Source organism: Ricinus communis, chromosome 9 (genome assembly GCF_019578655.1).
Source record: "Ricinus communis isolate WT05 ecotype wild-type chromosome 9, ASM1957865v1, whole genome shotgun sequence".
NCBI classification, from domain to species: domain Eukaryota; kingdom Viridiplantae; phylum Streptophyta; class Magnoliopsida; order Malpighiales; family Euphorbiaceae; genus Ricinus; species Ricinus communis.
Genome location: NC_063264.1, coordinates 7,840,177 through 7,861,858, shown reverse-complemented (window position 1 = coordinate 7,861,858; position 21,682 = coordinate 7,840,177). Strand labels below are relative to the sequence as shown.

General features: G+C 38.1%; 3 protein-coding genes across 4 annotated transcripts; 1 reads left to right on the top strand and 2 right to left on the bottom strand.

Moving 5' to 3' along the window:
- Positions 1-907: 907 nt before the first annotated feature.
- On the top strand, positions 908-5,893 carry LOC8282902 (polyadenylate-binding protein RBP45C). Its single transcript, XM_002522907.4, has 7 exons — positions 908-1,343; positions 1,683-2,154; positions 4,742-4,797; positions 4,875-5,005; positions 5,095-5,191; positions 5,287-5,469; positions 5,605-5,893. The coding sequence occupies exons 1-7, from the start codon at positions 1,071-1,073 to the stop codon at positions 5,605-5,607; spliced, it is 1,215 nt and encodes a 404-aa protein (XP_002522953.2). The 5' UTR covers positions 908-1,070; the 3' UTR covers positions 5,608-5,893.
- A 5,292-nt stretch (positions 5,894-11,185) lies between these two features.
- Positions 11,186-17,668, bottom strand: LOC8282901 (DEAD-box ATP-dependent RNA helicase 32). Of its 2 annotated transcripts, none has more exons than XM_002522906.4 (8): positions 17,054-17,665; positions 16,112-16,387; positions 15,485-15,808; positions 13,870-14,061; positions 13,617-13,772; positions 12,980-13,425; positions 12,519-12,676; positions 11,186-12,264 (listed from the first exon to the last, which is right to left on the bottom strand). In XM_002522906.4, the coding sequence occupies exons 1-8, from the start codon at positions 17,417-17,419 to the stop codon at positions 11,921-11,923; spliced, it is 2,262 nt and encodes a 753-aa protein (XP_002522952.2). In that variant the 5' UTR covers positions 17,420-17,665; the 3' UTR covers positions 11,186-11,920. The 2 variants fall into 2 exon arrangements, with proteins under 2 accessions (XP_002522952.2, XP_015577162.2); XM_015721676.2 differs by having other exon boundaries at positions 12,138-12,373; positions 17,054-17,668.
- A 2,043-nt stretch (positions 17,669-19,711) lies between these two features.
- On the bottom strand, positions 19,712-21,637 carry LOC8282900 (cyclin-dependent kinase G-2). Its single transcript, XM_002522905.2, has one exon. It carries the CDS (start codon positions 21,448-21,450, stop codon positions 19,783-19,785), a length of 1,668 nt encoding a protein of 555 aa, XP_002522951.1. The 5' UTR covers positions 21,451-21,637; the 3' UTR covers positions 19,712-19,782.
- Between the last annotated feature and the right edge of the window lie 45 nt (positions 21,638-21,682).

The window sequence follows — 21,682 nt, the reverse complement described above, 5'->3', positions numbered from 1 at the left end:
AACTAAATGATTTTATTTTTGGCTTTGATAATTAGGTAGTGAAGATTAACCAAACATAACATCCTACTCTGACTTGCCAGCAGTAACAGAACAAAGAACATGTCTTTTCAAAGTTTGTGATTGTATATTTCCCAAACTGCCATCCTAAGAACTCCATCTTTGTCCTTAATCATAGTGTATCTGTGTAGTTAACTAGTTCATTAATCTAGCATTAGCATATAATTAAACATGAAAAAATGAGTTGACCAGTTCAAAACATAGCATTGGCCAACTTTAAGCAATCATATTGTTTAAAGAAAAAAAAATGAAATTACCTGTGAACATTCGTCTATGTTTTGCATGCATGCACCTAGTTTTTTAAGACCTTTTTTTCTTGGGAACTTTGCAAGAATCTATTAAAATCAACAAAAATAATTAAATATATTTTCTGAAATTATAATTTTTTGTAATATCTTTTTTCAAATTTATATTGTGGTTATTTTTCAATTGATTCTCAGTTGTTATACCCTAAAAAAGATTAAAAACCATATTTTAAATAATTTAACACAAATAAAAATAAAAAATATAAATATTTATGATATTATTTCTTATTTTTTGCGCTAACAAGCTTACTTTGTAATAAATGTATATTATAATTTAAGTAAAGTCCCAAATTTAAATAATGTTTTTCTCATATTAGTGCAAAAAAAAAAGTATTAATATTTTTATCATTTATTTTAGATTATTTCTTATATAAAAGATAATTATAATCTCTTTTATTCTAACTTGTATACAGCAGCTAAACAACGTCAAGGTCCATTCAGTTCAACCCAATATTAATGAGCCGCGCAAGCCCAATCCCTTATTCCACGACTCTCTCTCTCTCTCTCTCTCTCTCTCCCCCAATATAAATCCATCCTTACCCAAACAGTCCCCTTCTCTCAATCTCTCTCTCTTTTTTTTTTTTTCTTTTGTTTTGCTTTTGGGTCCGGGATTTTTAAATTCCACCTCTAAAATCCCTAATTTCAGATCCAGCTATAATTATCCTCGATTGACCTTATTCCCAATCAGGATAACGCTATCCTCTCAATATGATGCAACAGCCAGGATCCGGAGTTGTTCCCCAGCAGCAGCAGCAGCAAGCAACGGATCAGCAGCAGTGGATGATGATGCAGCAGCAGCAGCCTGTTCCGCCTCCGTCTGGGTGGACTCCGCCACCTGTCCCTCTTCCGACTCAATACGGTGTTGCAGGTGCTGCTAGCGGCGGTGCAGAGTCCAGCGAGATTAAATCTTTATGGATTGGTGATTTACAGCAGTGGATGGACGAAGGCTATCTCTTTAATATCTTCTCTGGCACCGGAGAGGTAACTAACTATTAGGTGCTATGTAAAATTTACAAAATTGAATTTAGGGTTTGGCTTATGCGTTTTAAGATCCAGAGCTTTTGCCTTACTTTTCAAGAGATACGGAGCTAGAAATTAATTCTCTTTAAAAAAGAAATGGGTTTATGCTTTCTTCTCTTCTCTTTTTCAATTTTTGACTGCGGTGTGAAATAATTATTTTTTAATAGCCTTAGAACATATTTTTTGCCATGCAAAACAATAGAATGGGAAACAGATTTATTTACAAAAACAGTGCCTATTCTTATATAGGTTATGTAATGCGGTTGGATGTTTATACGTTGTCTTATTGGCGGCTTACAGGTTGTGTCTGCAAAGGTTATAAGGAATAAGCAGACAGGCATGCCGGAGGGTTATGGTTTTGTTGAGTTTATTAATCGAGCAGCAGCAGAGAGGATTTTGCAGACGTATAATGGTACACAAATGCCAAATACTGAACAGAATTTCCGGCTGAATTGGGCTACTCTTGCAGCTGGTGAGCGGCGTCAAGATGATGGTCCGGATTATACTGTTTTTGTTGGAGATTTGGCTCCTGATGTTAATGATTTTATATTGCAAGAAACATTTAGAACTGTTTACCCCTCTGTGAAAGGTGCAAAAGTTGTTACTGACAGGCTTACTGGACGGACTAAGGGTTATGGGTTTGTGAGATTTGGTGATGAAAATGAACAAAGAAGAGCTATGGTTGAAATGAATGGTCAATATTGTTCTACTAGGGCTATGCGGATTGGTCCTGCTGCTACTAAGAAACCTGCAGTTCAGCAATATCAGAAAGGTATGTGATTGAATTATTATAGGATTTTGTTGAATTGGGTATTGTTGCTTTATTTTGACATTGTCCATGAGTGCACTGTAGGATAGGATGAACTCATAAGTTGAATGTTCGAATTTTTTATTTTTTATTTTATCTTTTGAATTGATATTCTACAAAGCTCTGTTCTGCTTTCAGTTTTGCTCTTGAAGATAGATGGAATTTGAAGTGTCATTTCCTTCCAATAATTTCCTTTCTAAACTTGGGCAAATTTAATTCAGTTAATTAAAAAAATGCATAATCTTATATAAAACTCATGTTGTCTTAAAGCAGGACACCAAGAGGCTCTCATTATGGGGGGCCTGGAACTGATTTCAGATGAAATGATTCCACTTAAATGCGTGGCCTCATTTTAGGTCAGTTATTTTGTTTACGTCAGAAGTTTACTTAATTTTCTAGTGGCATTTTGCTACTTTCAGAGAATTACTTTTCCAGTTCCTTACTTTCGAAAATTTACCTTTCAAGTTAAATTTACGCCTTCTATCCAAAGATTACTTTATTTTCTTTCCCTAATTCCCTAATTTATGTTATCAATAAGGGCCCCTCGCATTATTTCGTCATATTTCAGTTACTTTGCACTGTTTACTTACAGCCAACACTTCTCTTAAATTTTTATTTTTATTTCCTTCTTCGTGAGGAGACATGAGTTTTGGATATTCGTTCCAAATGCTAGTGATCACATGAAGGAACCATAACTGAAGATGGTTCTATGTGATTGACTATTACTTCTCTTCTTAAATATGGTGTCATGCTACAGCACTTTTTGTCTTCTATTTCCTCTTTGTTTTACAATGCACCTATCTTCATATAGCATTAGTTGTCTGTGTGTGCATTGTTGATGTAGAGCTAGAATTTGTGCTTTAAACATTCTAGCATCTATGTACTTGTGCAAGGGTCATTTCACTTTGATATATTTCTTAGAATGTCATACAATGGAAAGTAGTTAACCATAAAAGTAATGAGGAATTTGACATCCATTTTATTCATATTGTTTGGATGCAAAATGAAAGACTAATATACAGTAAAGACAATTTTCATTTTAGTGGTTAGTTCTTTTGCTAGAGGTATAGGAGGTGATGATGAAGGTAATAGAGATGGCAATAGTTGTGCATTTGATCTTGGTGGTAGCAATACCATTGCTGGCAATTTAGTGATGGGATTGGACATGGTGATCAAAGTATGGTTGCAGTACAGGCAGCTGCAGCAACATAGTGGTTGTGATGGTGGCAGCAATGCTGGTGGTAGATTATGGTGGATGTTGGCAGTGTTACTGCGCTGAAGGTGAGGTGTCGGTCTAGGAGTTAGGGCAGTGGTGAAAGTGATGGTGACAATAGTGATAGAAGTAAAGGTTAATAAATTGGCAATGGCAATATAATCATGACTAATTAAATGTTCATGAGGAATAAGCATTACATCATCAAAGTCATAGCGATGGCTTAATCTGACAGGACGTGTTTTAGTTATATTTTTCAGAACCAAATATAGCAGAAGGAATAGCAATGACATTGTGATAACATTGCAGGTTTTATTACATATTACCAAACACAGGCTTGTATTTCTCACAGAGATCTGAATGAATAAAGAATTATAGCATGCTTTTTTTTTGGGTCAAATGAGTGATTTCTTTATTCATCCTTTATTTGTGCATTTTCAAAATCTTAACTGTTAGATGGCTTCAAATTCTTATCTTTAGATGGGTGATGAACCTTTTCCAATTTCTTGGTCCTTACTTTCATGTATATGCTTTGTTGCCACCTTTTTTTAATCATGTCTTTCGTTCTTACCGCTTACAATTTAGTTAATATTTTTTGTTGCGCATATTTAATATGAACAAGAAGCGTGTATGTCATGAGGCCAGGAGACTAGTGCTTCCTATTTTAGATTCGAACATTTCTTATTTGTTGGACTGTTCCTGTGAGGTTTTTCAGAAAATAACTGAAATTTTAGGCACATAGGAATGCTTTAATTGGGTTTCTTCTCCCCCTTGCAACATGGATCTATATCATGTCTTTCAATACATATGCTGTCCCTGAAAGCACCAAGAAGGAGAGGGGTGGTTGAATTGGTTTGTGATAGAAGTTAACAACTTATATTACTTTGGAAATTTTCTTTTTTAATTTTGAACTGCCATTTTTGCTGATGAAAGATACTCCCTTGATCCGTCATTTTTTTTTTCTTTAGCATATTTTATATTTACCTTCTTATTTTTTCATTGTTGTTATATATGCTTATTGTCTCATCATCCTCATGAGGTCTCAGATGGAATAAATTATGTCTAGAACAAATTAAGTTCCTCACTCTACAGGAAATCCATCCAGGCACTTGGATGGCTATGTGAAGGGGATATTTTCATGATAATTGGTACTTGATTCCTTCACAACTGTTGGGTTGTGTGGTTTGTCACATCACTTGGTTTTTCTCTTTGCTTTTTCTATTTTTAACTTTATTTTCAAGCTCCTTCGTTCAAGAAGTGTTCCGTTATATTTGTCTTCTTTATTTATTTCCAATTTTGTTATTAATATTGAGATTCGCATATATTCCTGGTTTGCAGCACCCTATCAGAGTACTCAAGGAACACAGGGAGAGAATGATCCAAATAATACAACTGTGGGTAGTTTGTTTTACTGTTGACACAGGTTACAACTTGCTCTAAGCCATTAACTTGTTCCTCCTCTTGAGTGCAGATATTTGTGGGGGCCTTGGATCCAAGTGTTTCAGATGAGCATTTGAGACAAGTGTTTGGTAAATATGGTGAGCTAGTGCATGTGAAAATACCTGCAGGCAAACGATGTGGATTTGTGCAGTTTGCTAACAGGTATATATGAAGTTTACCTGAAATATTACTGTTATACATTTTCATTCTTCCTATGCTGATTTGGCTCTCTGCATTTTTTATGTATTCAGAGCTTGTGCGGAACAAGCACTCTTGGGATTGAATGGAACACAGTTAGCAGGACAAAGTATTAGACTTTCATGGGGCCGGAGTCCTTCAAACAAGCAGGTTTTGCTATTATCCCCATATATTTTCCAACTATAATTGCGAGTGCATGTTGCTGCTTTTGCAAATTATGACGACATCAATTTGGTTATATCCAGGCTCAGCCAGATCAAAGCCAGTGGAATGGTGGATATTATGGATATGCACAAGGATATGATGCGTATGGATATGCACCCCCCCAAGACCCTAACATGTATTACGGTGGGTATCCTGGATATGGAAATTACCAGCAACCAGGAACTTACCAACAGCCACAGCAGGTGTACCAGCAGCCACAGCAGGTAAGTTATTAAGCTGGGTTTGACTTTTTTTACGGTCCCATCAGTTGACTGGTTAAAGGTCTCCGGGTTTGTCATTGTTTGTTCTTTCTTGTGTTTTTCTATGCATTAACTTCTGGACGTCTGTTTTATATGCAGTGATCTGTTCTGTTGCCAGATGAAGTGCAAAGAGGCGCCCCTGTTCCTTAGCCATCACAAATTCCCGCTGCAGCTGTTGGCATTCTACAGGCTATTGTATAATGCTTCTTGGTGTTTGGAACTAGGCTTTACACCATCTTGTTTTAGCTTCAGATTATTGATAACTATAGTGTGTTTGAGGAATCATCTGTGGCATCATCTTGGATTTGCGAGATATTGCTGTTGTGCTCTGTCCAATGGATCTTCATACTTTTTCTTTTTCCTATTGTCATTATTATTATTATTATTATGTACTGTCTGTGCTTTACTGTTGTGGATGTACTCTTCATCTATGATTTTTGGCTATGTGCTGATTTTTGTTTTTGCCTCCTTTCATGGAGTTTCCTTTTTTGTGGGAAAAGGAGGGGAAAGAAAAAAAAAAAAAGCAAGTAATTACAGGCTGTTATTTATTTGCTTGCTTATTTTGATGTTTTATGATATGAGAAATTGAGCTGCAGCAGCAATTTCAGTTTTTCAAGGAATCCCTTGAAAACTTGGTCTTGAAAAATTGGCAAGTAGGCCTCTGTTCTGGTTGATGTGTCTCGACTCTTGAGTGGTACTGAAATCTCTTGAACTTTATGTTAGTATTGAGGTTTTGTTTCTTTGTTATATTTTGTGGGTTCTTTATAATGTGACCGTTTCGGGATACTAAGAGGAGATGGATATCACAATTGGATGTGATCGTGTATTTACAAAGTTAATAAATTGTACGCTTAATCCATCTTTGGTAAATTGTTATGAGATTGGGTTATTAAGAAATTAAACAAGATGATTGTTTAAAATGATGAATTAGAGTTAAAGAAAACTTAATATTTTATTGGCATAATTTCCTTAATGTAACAGTTTTTGCACGTAAGCTCCTAATAAAAGTATTTAAAAATACATAAATTTATTAAAACAGTCTCATCAGAGACTAAAAGTAGAAGAAAGTTGAAAAATAGAGGACTCAAAGAAGTGTTTTGCCTAAATTGTCTAGGATTTATCATTTGTCAAATCCACCTCAACTTCTCTTTTTCATTTTTTTCCTTTTAACAAGAGCTCAATAGGACACCCATATCTCAGGTGAGTTTTGTTTTCTAACCAAAACTTTGCCCACGTGCGCCTAGCTTGCTTGATTTCCCCGAAAGTCAAGATAGCTAGTCAGCCTACCCTTGATTGCCAAACCCGGCAGAATGATAGCAAATACGCTAGCGGAAGTAAATTCACGAAAGTGGCACAAAGAGAGCCTTGAGAGTTGTGGAAGTGTATACTTGTATTGATTAATTCACACTAAAGCTACTTACAATGAGCACACTTTCTCTCTCTATAAGCTCTCTTCCTTCATATCATAACATGTATTAATTTACATAACTACTTCCTACAACAATCTCTACATAGAGCATCTTTCTTTGCTCTATGTAGAGCAACAACACTCTTTCCCTCTATATGGCTACATTTTCGCACACCTTGTGCCATACACTCTTCTTTTATTTATGCCCTTGTTCCCGTATATGGACTCTCACTCTCCAGCCCTCTTCTCTCTTTTCTCTCTCTCTCTTCCTCTTTCTTCTTCATATCTACAAATGGTACAAGGAAGGGGTATTTATAGCTTTTTTCCCCCTGTCCGCCAACATGGCCGTGTTCCAGGACGTGTTGGGAACACGGCCGTGCTCAAGGCCGTGTTGGGAACACGGTTTTGGGTAATTGGCCGTGTTACCTACTGTGGCCGTGTTTCCCGAAACTTCTAGGTCCTTCGCATTTGTATTCAACCAACACGGGCGTGTCCTTGGCGTGTTGGTCAACACGGCGTGTTGAAATCCAACACGGCCGTGTTGTGCGTACCTTCCTCACGCGAGGCGGGCATGACATTCTCCCCACTCAATCGGCAACGCCCTGCTGCTCCTCGTAAGCTTTAATTTTCTCCTCAAATTGCCACAAGTCGCGAATTGGCTCCCAGCTTGCCTCACTCTCGGGGAGTCCCTTCCACTTGACTAGAAACTCCGTCATAGGAGGTTGATTGGACTGTGGCACCTTACGGTGGGAGATGATGTAGTCCACTTCTTTGTCATACTGAGCCCGCACATTCAAAGGAGCTCTCGTAGACTTGCCTCGGCTTGGGTCATCATGATCCTCCTTGTAGGGCTTCAACAGGCTTACGTGGAAAACAGGATGGATCTTGATGCCTTGGGGAAGTTCAACCTTGTACGCCACCTTTCCCACTCGTTTAATAATGGGGAAAGGCCCATCATACCTTCTTCGGAGCCCCCAATGAAGTCCGTCGGCTTTCCCATGCAGGTATAGCTTGACGAGCACTTTATCCCCTTCTTGAAACTCCATTGGTCTCCTCTTCCTGTCCGCCCACTTCTTCATCCGCTTAGATGCCTTTTCCAAGTAGGCTCGTGCGACATCGGCTTGCTCCTTCCATTCCTTCGCAAGCTTAAAGGCGGGTGGACTGCGGCTTGACCAGTCTAGGGCAAGAGTGCTCGGCGTGTAGGGTTGTTGGCCCGTAACTATCTCAAACGGACTCTTGCCGGTAGACTCACTCCTTTGCAAGTTATAAGAGAATTGGGCAACATCAAGCAACTTCGCCCAATCTCGTTGATTGGCACTCATGTAGTGCCTCCAATAACTTCCGAGAGTACACTGATCCTCTCGGTTTGCCCAATCGGTTTGGGTCTCACATGCTTTCGTAGGGTCCGGAAGTGCTAAGACAGGCTCCTTCATAATGGCCTTCTTTTAGCCTCTCATAGGCTTGTTGGCACTTCGTAGACTACTCCCAAGTTCGACCCTTCCTTAATACACCCGGAGTGGCAATGGAAGAATAGCCCTTGATGAACCTCCCAATAATGGTTCACCAAACCAAGGAAAGAACTCACCTCGGTCACCTTGGTCGGCAGCTCCCAATTCTTGGATGGCCTTCACCCTTAATCCATCCATCTTTCCATCGCCAACAATACGCCTTAGGAATACCACTTCCCGTTGGGCAAATGAGCATTTTTCTCTGACATAGAGCTCATTACCCCTCAAGGCTTTCAACCCTAGCCTTTGAAGCTCTATGTACTCCTTGAATTGCCTCCTTAGTTCCCCTAACTTCGGAGGCGCCGTACGATAGGATGCAAAGGCGGGTGGTTTGGCTCCCAATTCCAGCTCGATCTCGTGGTTCACCTCTCGTCGCTAAGGAAGCTTCTTCGGCAGCTCAGGTGGCATGACATCTTCGAACTCGTCAAGCATGCCTCGGATAGGGCTTGAAAGTATAGCACCCTCAACAAGAGGACCTCCTTCCATCTTGAGGGTTGCTGGGAAGGTTGGCTCCTTCCTTTTTAATCCTGTTTAGAGAGCTGTAGGGCCGATACCATCTTTTCTTGACTTAACTCCCTCTTTATCGGCACAACACAAGGTCGGCCATTCTCCATTATGCACATGGTGTTGGCGTAAGGAACTAAGAATGCCTTCACCATGTCGAGGAAGTCCATACCAAGATAAAACCGTTGATCATTAATAAGAGCAATGGTGATATCGACCTTACCTTGCCATTGGTCTATTCGGATGTTAGTCCTCCTCGCCATGCCAATGATAGGTAGCCTCTCTGCATTTTCGCCCTTTAATGAAGCCCTTTTCCTTTTCATAAGGCAGCTTTATAGAGTCAGCCACCTCTTTCACCATGTATACTGCATCAGCTTCGGTATCTACCATGGCTTGAATGCTTTTGCCTCCGATGTTCGTCTCCACACACATCCGACCACGAGACTTTTGCTCCACTTTAGCTTGGATAGCATTGAGAAGTCGAAGGGAAGCAAGTCTCTGTTCTTCTTCTTGCTCCTCTTCTTCGGTGATCACTAATGCTCCAAGCTTCTCACGCTTTGGACACTCATATGCACGATGATGTCCATCGCAGATGAAGCAGGCAAGCTTTCTCGGGGAAGAACTACACCTGTCTTCTTTCTTCCACTTGCCCTTATCCCTGCATGAAGCCTTACCATCCTTGGCGGAAGATTTTCCCTCTATCTCCACCACCTTCGTCACTTCCTTCGTACTTCCATCTTGGTAACAGTATTACTTAAGTAGAGAGAGATACGGACTTTACCTTGATGGCGTCGTCCACTATGCTCAAAGTAACAAAATATCCTTCCAACTGTCACAAGAATTCGCCGATCTCCTTAGCACTCCTAGCCCCACCGTAGGCCTTTGGTTTAGGAGCATCGACTCTGTGAACCGTCACTACTTGCGCTCCCCCACTATTTGCCAACGCGGTCTTGCACAAGTTAAGCTCCCTCGAGCTTATCAACTTTCTCCAAGTATTGGCCAAGTAACTTGTTAAGAGCCACATTGCAGGCACCTTGCATCTCCCCGCGAAGCTCTACATCGTCCCCCTTGGACTCTAGCTTCTCGATGCAAAGGTCCACTTCTTGTCCCTCATTGTCCCTCGAGCACATTTACGGCACCTTCCATCTCCTCGCGAAGCTCTCCGTCGTCCCCCTTGGACTTTAGCTTCTGGATGCAAAGGTCCACCTTGCATCTTCCCGCGAAGCTCTCTATCGTCCCCCCTGGACTTTGGCTTCTCGATGCGAAGGTCCACTTCTTAGGAGCCTCATAGTCCCTCGATAAACCGTCATGAGAATCATTTAAGGCACCTTCCATCTCCTCGCGAAGCTCTACATCGTCCCCCTTGGACTTTGGCTTATGGATGCGAAGGTCCATGTCTTCGATCCTAACCCAATCGGACATGGCAGTCTCCCCTCGACTAGCCTTTCCTCCATCGCGCCAATCATGTCTCAGGACTTCTCCCTACGGCCCTTTTCCGCTATCCTTTCCTCCTTCCCTTAGAGGAGCGGTAGAAGTGGATTGCTCACCAACTCGGGACTTATCCCTTCAGCCCTTTCCGCTACCCTTTCCTCCTTCCCTTAGAGGAGCGGTAGAAGCGGATTGCTCACCACTTTTGGCCATTACTTCGTGCAGGAATTCTCCCAAAGAACTTATCCGCGCTATACTTCCAACTGTGGCGTGATACCAACCTGCTCTGTCTCGAACTTGGCTTTGTCTTGAACCTGCTCTGATACCAACTGTCACGTGAGTTTTGTTTTCTAACCAAAACCTTGCCCACGTACGGCCTAGCTTGCTTGATTTCCCGAAAGTCAAGATAGCTAGTCAGCCTACCCTTGATTGCCAAACCCGGCAGAATGATAGCAAATACGCTAGCGGAAGTAAATTCACGAAAGTGGCACAAAGAGACGCAAGAGTTGTGGAAGTGTATACTTGTATTGATTAATTCACACTAAAGCTACTTACAATGAGCACACTTTCTCTCTCTACAAGCTCTCTTCCTTCATATCATAACATGTATTAATTTACATAACTACTTCCTACAACAATCTCTACATAGAGCATCTTTCTTTGCTCTATGTAGAGCAACAACACTCTTTCCCTCTATATGGCTACATTTTCGCACACCTTGTGCCACACACTCTTCTTTTATTTATGCCCTTGTTCCCGTATATGGACTCTCACTCTCCAGCCCTCTTCTCTCTTTTCTCTCTCTCTCTTCCTCTTTCTTCTTCATATCTACAAATGGTACAAGGAAGGGGTATTTATAGCTTTTTTCCCCCTGTCCGCCAACATGGCCGTGTTCCAGGACGTGTTGGGAACACGGCCGTGCCCAAGGCCGTGTTGGGAACACGGTTTTGGGTAATTGGTCGTGTTACCTACTGTGGCCGTGTTTCCCGAAGCTTCTAGGTCCTTCGCATTTGTATTCAACCAACACGGGCGTGTCCTTGGGCGTGCTGGTCAACACGGGCAGTGTTGAAATCCAACACGGCCGTGTTGTGCAGCCTTCCCTTGCTAGCTGCGAGGCGGGGCGTGACACATATCTCCATTCAGCTATGGCTGGTAGGGACATGGTGAGAAGGATGTTTTTGGCTAAGTCCTAAAATGGAAGAACCATAGAAAATATCTTGTCTGGTTATGAAAATAAGGAATGTGATCAGGCATTAATGCCTTAAACAAAGATAAATCCATCAACATGGCAGGGAAAAAAGAACTATTTTCTTTGGGTATATAAACACCTTGTGTATATTTATGAATAGCATGTTCTTTTTCATTAAAGATCAGTCACACAATAATGTAGACCAAAAGAACACTGGTATTGATGCTAAACCAAAAATTACAGCCCCATGGTGCAGCATGGTGATATGGAAGAAAAAGAAAAAAAAAAAAAAAAAACTGATTCTGATTGTAAAAAGAATGTTACCAGGAAAACGTTTAAAAAAAAAGCACCAGAAGAAAGAACTTTTAAATCTATGGCCTAGTGCATGGAACTCAACAATTTGAGAGCCAGAGCTTCTTGTTCTGCTAGAGATATGGAATTTGTATTCACTACATTATCTCCTCTCTCTTTTGTCTCCCCATCATCACTGTCACCATTAAAATAGATCTTAGACCTTTTACTTTTCCGGTCACCTGCTCTCTCTTCTTCCGATCCAGAAATATCATCATCTATATCTTCCTCTTCTTCCGCAATTTGTTTCTTCCGCTTCATCTTCTCCTTGGTTCGTTTCTCCCTCCGACGTTGGCGATCCAGAAGCTTATCTTCCTTGTCAGCCAGCATCAACGCTTCCCTTGCCTTCTTATAATGTTCTTCTCTTTGGCCTGCAAAATACACGAGAAGATTCAGGACATGACAAAGATATCTGATGTGGTGGCTTGCAGTTTAGTCAACTTGACAGTCTCCAGTTGATTCAACCAGTCAGGAAAACCACTGAATTAAAATTAAAATAACTGTCAGAATATTTATATACGAGCAACTAATTGCAAAAAGGAGAACTGGGATTCATCTTCGACGTTACAATCAAGTTTCATAACAGTAATCAGTAGTTAAATATTTAGGAGCAACAGTTATTTACCTTGATCAAGAAGACATGAATTATCACTATTCTTGGCATCAGCCACTCTTGCAAGTGGAGGAAGCGTATTGCCTTCCTCATCAAAGACAACCCTTGTTCCCACTGGTCTATGGATATTGATCTTCAACTTTTTTTTCTTTAAAACTCGTGTTGCAGGCCTGCAAAGCAATTCAAATGAAAAGTTAGCAAGTCTAAAGAAGTAAAGGTAGTAGAAAAGCATGAATGGACGTCCTCCTACAATAGCTTTAGCCTAGAAGAAAATGTCTACAAATTTTTCTAATTATTTAGTCCACTGAATTTATAACAGATGCAGATTTCCATATCAACTAAAAAGTGGGGAATCAATTGCATCGGAATCAAAATTGGCTGTCCAGCCCATTGGTGCTTGTCATTTAAGCATTCTAGCTCTTTATTCATAGTCTACTATCTTAACCGAAAAAAATTCTGCAACAGATGCATACATAAGTTCACTCAGGTTTGCTTCGCCTTCAGGTTCAGTATCCTTTGATAGCAGAAAACCTTTATCCACGTTTTCTTCTCCAGAATCACCAATATCTAGCTTCTCTCTTTGTCCTCCCAAAATTTCTCCCCTAAATCTGCCAACTGCCAGCTCAGCATCATCCTTGTCAGAATTATCTGATTCAAGAAGAGAAGAATTTCCTGAAATCTTCTTTCCCTTCATTTTCTGGTTCAGAAAACGGATTTTGGGCGTCATTGGTAGACCCAACGACGCAGAATATTCATCAATAGATAGCTTCATCACATCAAACACCTCTTTATCTTTTTGAATATATATTGACCGCAAATATGTTATAAAGGCCCTTATAGCCAGCTTCTGCAGATCTTCGTTTTTTACCAATAAAGCTGACAACAACCCAGAAACTGGTTGCAGTCTTTTTGCGTTTGCCTAAAAATCAGCAATAAAAAAAGCATAATTAGCATCAACTTCTTAATGAAGTAAGAACTTGAACTTTGCAAACACTAGTCCTGCCATCCTTCCACAAGTTATCTTTCATGTAGGGAAACTGATCAGCTACTTTTATCAAAATAAACAAAAGAATGCCTCAAGAATTTTTTTTTTAAAATAACACATCTTACCTTTATAAATTGTATCGGTACTTTTGCTTCTTGTAACCTCTCAAGCATTTTCATTTCTGAAGGCAGAAGAAACAAAACTGATCTCCCTCCAGATTGATAGCGAGCAGTGCGACCAACTCTGTGTATGTAGGATGCAACATCTTCTGGACAATCAACCTATAGACATGAAAACAAACATAATATCTGACCTGGACTACCCAATCAACAATTGATTGTTAAGAATAAATTTACTTTGCAAAACATAATATCTGACCTGGACTACCCAATCAACTGCCTTATTAAAATCAAGACCTCTTGCGGCAACGTCGGTTGAGAAGAGAACAGAACGCTGCTCACAGAACTGGGAATAGATCACCATCCTTTTCCCCTGCTTCATTCTTCCATGAAGACACTTTAGTGGAATTCCAGGATGCAATTTCTTAAATGCTTCATACACAAATTTCACCTATAATACAGACAATTCAGGAATATAGAAAACAGTAAGAACTAAAATATATGATAGAATATAAACCCCAAAAATTTGCAATAAACTTAAAATCGGAGCAGTTGTATGCTCCTTTTTTTCTTCTTCCTTTTGGAATGTATGGGCATAAAAAAAAGGTATTTCCTAGTACAGTAGGCTAAATATTAGTTTATAGATGGCCACTTGATAAATGGCATGCAAACAAATCAAGACAAACTAAATCTCAGAATAAGTTTATTCACAAGGGTTTATCCTTATGCTGAAGAAAGTAAAATGATGTTCAAATCTGGTGACTTCAGAAATTTTATCTTTCCTATTTCGATATTTCATGCAATATTTACATTTCTTTGGGCTAGAACTCCTGAATCCCAAGTCTTAACAACTAATCACCACCACCTCCAAACCAATATTGTCGGAAAAGAACCATCGCCACTATTGCTACAGCCATTACAAATAAAGCTCTATTACCACAGTACCACTGGCATCATTGTCAACACCTCTACCATCATTTTCAGTTTCAATGGTGAACCACCACCACTAATGCAGTATGCCATTACCACCATCAGTCTGATTCCTCCACAAATAAAGAATATTAAACTGCGAATTATCTGAGGCTTTAAAATACAGAAATTGGAAAGTTATGAATTGAGAGATTTGGCAAAAGAATATAATCTACAACTTGTAATTTATATTCAATCATAGTTTCAGGTGTTATGAAGCACTGACATTAACATATGTAAACAAGGACAACCAAAAAAAACTGAAACAAACATTGGAAAAATAGGCACATACTCTTATTCACACTTAAGAACATAAAAATGTCATGGTGAAGAAAACGCGAGGTACTTTTATTCTAAAGAAGCAAGTTTAGCAATCATATCAATATCACATAAAACCTCTTTTATAAGGCTTAAGAGTTAGTTTAACTTTTATCAAGTAAATAGTAGTAACCAAATCGCGAGCTTTTGATTGTTCATTCTAATGATTATGCACTACAATCATGGATGTGTAATATTTGCCAAATCAATTGAAGGACTCCCATGTCTAGAGATGCAAATCTGAAACTGCCATACATATGACAGAATCAAATGCAAATTCCATATAGTCCATACAGTTGATAGAGTTATAAATGTCACATGTGCGTCTGACCATGATAATATCAGTTACTGAGCTGAGTTAGCAGAAGAAGCCAAACACTAACTCCAAAACCAATCATAACATGCATCTATAGAGACCTGCCACCCTTAATCATATAGTGACAACAGATATGCAGAATTAGTAACTGTGCAATGGATGTGGACCACTTTAACAGCCAAATACTATGAATAGATTTATAATGGCCTTAAGAAGCCTTATCATCCAAAGATCATCTCTTTACTTTTTCAACAAAATGATATCAAAGTACCTGTTTGCAGCTCGACAAAAACACAAGAATATTTGAATTAAGATGTGCCTTGATAAAACTCCACAGCATGTCCAGCTTTTGCTCAAGAGGAACTACCATTGCAGTTTGCTGCAAGCGATTGGGAGTTGCTGTGTCAGACTTCTCATGCACACCAACATACTCTGGGTCCTTTAAACTGAGTCTTGCAAGATCCTGAACAGATTTTGTCTGAGTTGCAGAAAAAAGCAAGGTTTGTCTATACTTGGGTATCTGTGAAATAATCGCATTCAAAGTCTTCTTAAAGCCGACATCGAGAATACGATCTGCCTCGTCAAGTACTAAAACCTGTTTCCTAGGCACAAAATTCACCCAAGTCAGCTAGACAGAACAGGTTATATCCAAACAAAAAAATGCTCAGGCATATATAGAAAGCGCTGGAGCAGCAAAAATCCTTGCAAATATGAAATCAACTCTACTAAAATAACCAGGTGAATATGAAATTACACCGATGAGATGAGCTAATTTGGCAGACTAAACATGAGGTCTTTTATGAGGCAGCACAGGCACCACAAATAGACATGAGAGAACCCATAATCTTCACTCTACTCAGATAATACAAATGACTTTAGAAGAAGTTTTGATGTTGACCTGAAGTTGTGAACAATCAAAATTTGGAGTTTCATCCATGTGCTGAAGAAGCCTACCAGGAGTGCAAACCAAAATGTTCAGCTCATTAACACTCTCCTTCTCAGTGTCAATATCCTTACGACCACCAATTAGAAGGCCAGCACTGAAGTTATGGAACTTCCCGACATTTCTCAACACATCAAAAAGCTGACCTGCCAGTTCCCTTGTTGGGGATATTATAATGCTGCCTACCCCGTCTTGAGGCCCCCATCTTTCTCTATGCAACTTTTCCAGGACCTGAAATACAACCTTGCAGCTAGTAAGAAATGCACTAAACTAGCACATAAAGGTTAGACTATAGAGCAAATTCTGTCTGAACAACTTAAATCAATTTTACAGGATACTTCACAGTAGAGTACAAAAATCATAAAGAACCTTATGTTAATACTCCTACATCCTGTCCTAGAGTACAAAAAATTGGCAACCAAAATACATTTACTTTACTAATCAGAAAATTTAAAGAAGCAAAAGAATAAACGAAATAAAGTATTTCCATGGAGTTGCATAAACCCATTCAAAAACTATCTTTTTGTTATCTAAAGTTCAATTCATTTCCTTAGTTATATAACTAAGCAGCTGATTCCAGAACAAACATAAACACATCATAAACAAATTAAATCATTTAACCCGAATCTGAACCAAATGTAATGTCGCCAGCTCCTGACAAAAACCAACAACTAAACCCAACAAAAGAAAAACCCCCAAACGCATTAAAAATTTGTACTCAACAAACACTTATTCTTCCCTAAGTATTGATTCTTTTCGCTCCCCAAAAAATCAATTTTCTATCTCAAAATTACTTTGGTATTTTACCGCTTGCTTCCATCAATTTAAAAGAAAAAAAAAAAAAAAAAAGGAAAACCAACTCATAGAAAAACAAAAGCAATAGTAAACCCAACTCACAGGAATAACAAAAGCAAGAGTCTTGCCAGACCCAGTTTTGGCAGCACCAAGAATATCTCTCCCACAAAGCGAATGAGGCAAAGAAGCTCTTTGTATCTCGGTCATAGTAATATAACCAGCTTTCGTTAATCCATCTTTGGTTCTTTTAGATAGTGGCAATTCTTTAAACTTAGTACACCCAGCGTACCGCGAAAAGGTCCCGTCTGGAAGACGGCCAATTGGTGAATTTTCTGGTAGAGATAGCGGGTTTGAACCGGAATCGGGTTTTTGAGACTCTATCCAGTCGTTTAGTAATGCGATTTCTTCTTGTTCTAAATTTCTTCGTTGCTTTCTCTTCTCTCTGGACTTTGATTTTGGTTTCCTCATTGTGATTTTGGTTTCTATGATAAAATGAAGATACGATTTGTTTTTGGAAGTCTTTCTTTTGCTTGGCTGAAGAATACCTCACCTGAACTGGCCTATATTTTGCCCTCTGATTTTTCTCTTTAATGTGTTTATTTGCCCAAAAAAAACCAGGTTTTGGGGATTAGAATGCCTGAAGAAGAACATGCAGTAATAGAGATGGAGAAATGAGCTTGGGGTTTATTTAGGGTTTTATTTTTCATTTCTTAAAGTTTTTCTCTATTTTATTTATTAAGAATAATTATTTCGTTATTAAAACAAAGGCCTATTTACTTTAAAGTACCTAAACTTTTTACATCTTTACAATTTTATCACCTATTATAAAAATTTGCTAATAAATAACTAATTTTTAATTTTCTTAACTAAAATACAATCTAGTCACTAGAATAATTCAATCACGGTGGTTTTTGCTGACATATATGACAAAATCTTGAAAACTTTACAACCACTTTGACAGCTAAAGTTTATGGTTCGTTTACTTCGTAATTATTTGATATGTTGTTGAAGATTATTATAACCATATGATTTAATGGAGTGACACAAAGTACGACCATCATTGTTTGTTTCAAGTGAAGCTTTCAACACTGTAAAGATAAAGACATTGATAAATAACAATCTTGAATCTTATTTAATACCATGTAGGATAGCAATGTTGTTTTTAAGAATCTAGTAATAGGGTGCTAGAAACTTGAAAAAAAAAATATTAACTTAAAATTGGTATAGGATTTCAAAATTTAGGAATAAATAATTTATTCTTTAATTTGTTTAGAAATGGTTAGTGGAAATAGAATGAATTATAAAGTAAAGGTTGATGATATCAGTTTTACATAAATATCACTTTAGAGTTTTAGATATATTTTTATCACTTTAGAGTTTTAGATATATTTTTATGTATTTTTATATTTGACATGCAGCATGAATTTTTATACGATGAATATAATGAACTATGCATAATAAAATACCCTAGTAAGAAAATTGTGCATCTTGATAATTGTGATGCTAATAGGACTAATTATCTTGATATTATTAATAATATAAAAAATATTAGTTATGCTAGCGTTATCAAATGGACTCTGATTAGAATTTCTTTTTTCTTTTATGATGACATAAAAGGGAATTATGGAGATGATAGGGATATGTTAATAATGGGATAATTTATGTATATGTGGAGGTTGAGTTGATTGTGTAGCATGAGGAAAGAATGTGGTAGCAGGTGATGAACTAATGTGTTGAGAAATTGGAGAATCTGATTTCTTTGTGCTTATTTGTTGGTCGAAGGTCTTTTTGTTCTTCTCCTAATTTAAGCCTTCTTTTTGTCACTTGTTGGTAGGGCTTTGTTGGCCTGAATTTTTTAGCTTAGTAATATCTCTTTGGAAAAATATATTATACCCCTAATTTGCCAGTCAATAATATATATATATATAATGAATTTTGAGGAATATAAAAGTGAAAATTTTGAAATACAATTTATATATATTATATTTTAATAATTAAGTAAAAATTTACTCCGCTCTAAATTTTAAGCGTTATATTTTATATTTATGAATGATTTAATTAAAATATTAAAAATTATCATTAAGAAAATTCTAATATAAAAGTAAAGTTATTGTGAGAGACATTTAAATAAGATGATTAAATTTTGCTTCCCTCAGCTTAAATAATATGAACTGAAAATTTATACTAACTTTATTTTGTGATTTTTTTTCAGTCAACAACTTAAATAATATGGATAAGAGTTTCATCGGGCTTATATTTGTAGAAAATGGTCATCACATGACAATTTCTTAAAGAAATGTTGCAAAAGACCCATTGAATTCAGGGTATTTACTATTTTTCCCTTGAAGTTTGCCATAAGTGCAAGGAACTTGGTGTTGGTCCTGTTGCAGGCAGAGAGTATTATAATAATTCCATCATCAAATAACAAAACAGATCCATGAAAGAAATATTTCTTTCAAGGCTCTTGTTTCACTACCTGCCAAGGTTATAGCACAAGCAAGAAGCACAAAAGGGCAGTTCTGGTGTGAAAAGAAAAGAATGAAATACATTCAGGTGACTATGGTAACTGATACAAATAGAAACATTAATAGAATTGATTCAACTGCATAAGCCAAACCTGACAATATAATAAAATAACACATTTGCAAAATCCAATGAGCATCTGATTAGACAAGTTGGCCATTTTTAGTTCATAAATTTGATATGAGAACAAACGCAGAAACTAGGCTATGGCATAAAAACTAATAATCACAGACATGATTTTTTTTGAAATATACAAGATCCCATTTCCTTTACACTCCATCATTCCAAAAAAAAGATGAACAGTTACCTTATAAATATGACTTTTGTTGGCTAAGCTGGATATGTAATGCAGGCTTGAAATCATAGCTGGGAGGAGGAAACTCACGGAACCAGTCATGATCAAGAGCAGCTTTTGCTGATATTCTCTTCTTTGGATCATAAGTCAAAAGATTTTTCAATAGGTCAAATCCTGAATCAGAAAGTGCTGGAGGACCACCGAAACGTATACCATTAAACTTCTTGCGCAACACGTTGAATGGCTGCTGAACAAATTTTGCTCTAGCTCCTCGCAGCTTGGAAAATCCGGGCCAAATCATTTCTTTTGGCGTACCAAGAATGCTGAAAATCTTGTCAAGCTGATCGATCTCAGTTCTGCCCTGAAATAAAGGTTCTTTCATCAACAATTCGGCCATTATACAACCAACAGACCACATATCGATTGCTGTTGAGTAATGTCTACTTCCCAGTAGGAGTTCAGGAGCCCTATACCAAAGCGTAACCACCGTGGAAGTATAAGGCTTCAGGGGGTCCGTATACTGGCGTGACAACCCAAAATCACAGATTTTCAGCTTGCCATCATCATTTAGAAGAATGTTGGATGTCTTGAGATCCCTGTGAATTACCCAATTTTCATGAAGATAACAGACACCTTCCAACAACTGCAGCATCATGTATTTAACTTCACTTATACTAAAAGGGTACTTCACAGTGTTCGTGAATCTCTGCAGATCATAATCCATATACTCCATAGCCATATAAACATCATTTGCATCATCTGTAACAACCTCTTTAATATTCACAATTGAAGGATGATGCAAAGAGAAAAGAATGTTTACTTCTCTCAAAGCTGTCATAGGGAAACCTTCAGTCTCCCTTTCCATCTTCACTTTCTTCAATGCTACATGTTGCCCAGTCTTCTTATCTTTGGCTTTATACACAATTCCATAAGTACCTGCGTTTATTTTGTCAACTTTTTCATACTCGCACACACTTCTACAACCCTGAAGCATATTAATACTTCCGGGATCCTCTATCTTAAAGGAATCCGCATGGTTACTTGAGTTCTCCAGCTGATCGATACTTTCACTCTCGACGTCCATGGATTTGTTCTTGATCACCTCATCATTAGGACACTCAACTCCACTGCCTTTTTCCTGAGATTCTGATGGTCTAGGCCTGTTTTCTTCTTCTGAACTCTCTCTTCTAAACTCCCCACTCTCAAGACTTGACATGTCTGATGAATTTGAATCAGACGCGCACCTAGACACAGATATATCCCGCATTTGTCCTTTATCTGCCACCACTGATTGCGCAGACAAAACTTCCATTCCTTGTCCTGTATTCAAGGACACGGGCTGAATGACAGAAGCCTTGCTTGCCACCATTTCGTTTTTGGAATCAAATCCAACTCCCTTCTCTTCTCTATCCCATACAATTGGGGAGAACTTCCTTTTCTTCTGAGGGGGAAATCTAATTCCATCTTCACCAAACTTTGCAATTTCAAAACCATCACTTCTTCTACAACCCTCATTGAGTGAGCCTGCACGAAAACAATTCCCGTTCTTTCTTCCAACACTGCCACCATGAATACGACTTGATTCCAGACCGAAACCACCATTCCTACAACATTCTTTCTTTGAAAAATTACGTAATATTAAATTTCTTCTCCAAGAAACATCAAGCTCGCCTGCCGCCATGTTAGAAACAAGTACAATATTTTATATAATCAATACCCTGATCGCACCCAAAAAAGAAAACCTCAAAAGTTCGTGACAGCCTAATCAACAATTCAATAATACTTCAACTTCTTTTTAACTTTTCTTTACTCCTAATTAAGACAATATAATATAATATGATTTTGATACAGACAACCAAATTAAGGTAATCAAGGATCTTTCTTAGCGTAGAGAGAAAACCCAAAATCTCTTG

Excerpts from the sequence above, each read along its gene's own strand:
- LOC8282902 (XM_002522907.4), top strand. The coding sequence starts at position 1,071 with ATGATGCAACAGCCAGGATCCGGAGTTGTTCCCCAGCAGCAGCAGCAG. Across the intron at positions 2,155-4,741 it reads AGTTCAGCAATATCAGAAAG|CACCCTATCAGAGTACTCAA; the intron begins GTATGTGATTGA and ends CCTGGTTTGCAG. Across the intron at positions 5,192-5,286 it reads GGAGTCCTTCAAACAAGCAG|GCTCAGCCAGATCAAAGCCA; the intron begins GTTTTGCTATTA and ends GGTTATATCCAG.
- LOC8282901 (XM_002522906.4), bottom strand. The coding sequence starts at position 17,419 with ATGAGGAAACCAAAATCAAAGTCCAGAGAGAAGAGAAAGCAACGAAGA. Across the intron at positions 15,809-16,111 it reads TTGATTGTTCACAACTTCAG|GTTTTAGTACTTGACGAGGC; the intron begins GTCAACATCAAA and ends CCTAGGAAACAG. Across the intron at positions 14,062-15,484 it reads TTTTGTCGAGCTGCAAACAG|GTGAAATTTGTGTATGAAGC; the intron begins GTACTTTGATAT and ends TCTGTATTATAG.
- LOC8282900 (XM_002522905.2), bottom strand. The coding sequence starts at position 21,450 with ATGGCGGCAGGCGAGCTTGATGTTTCTTGGAGAAGAAATTTAATATTA.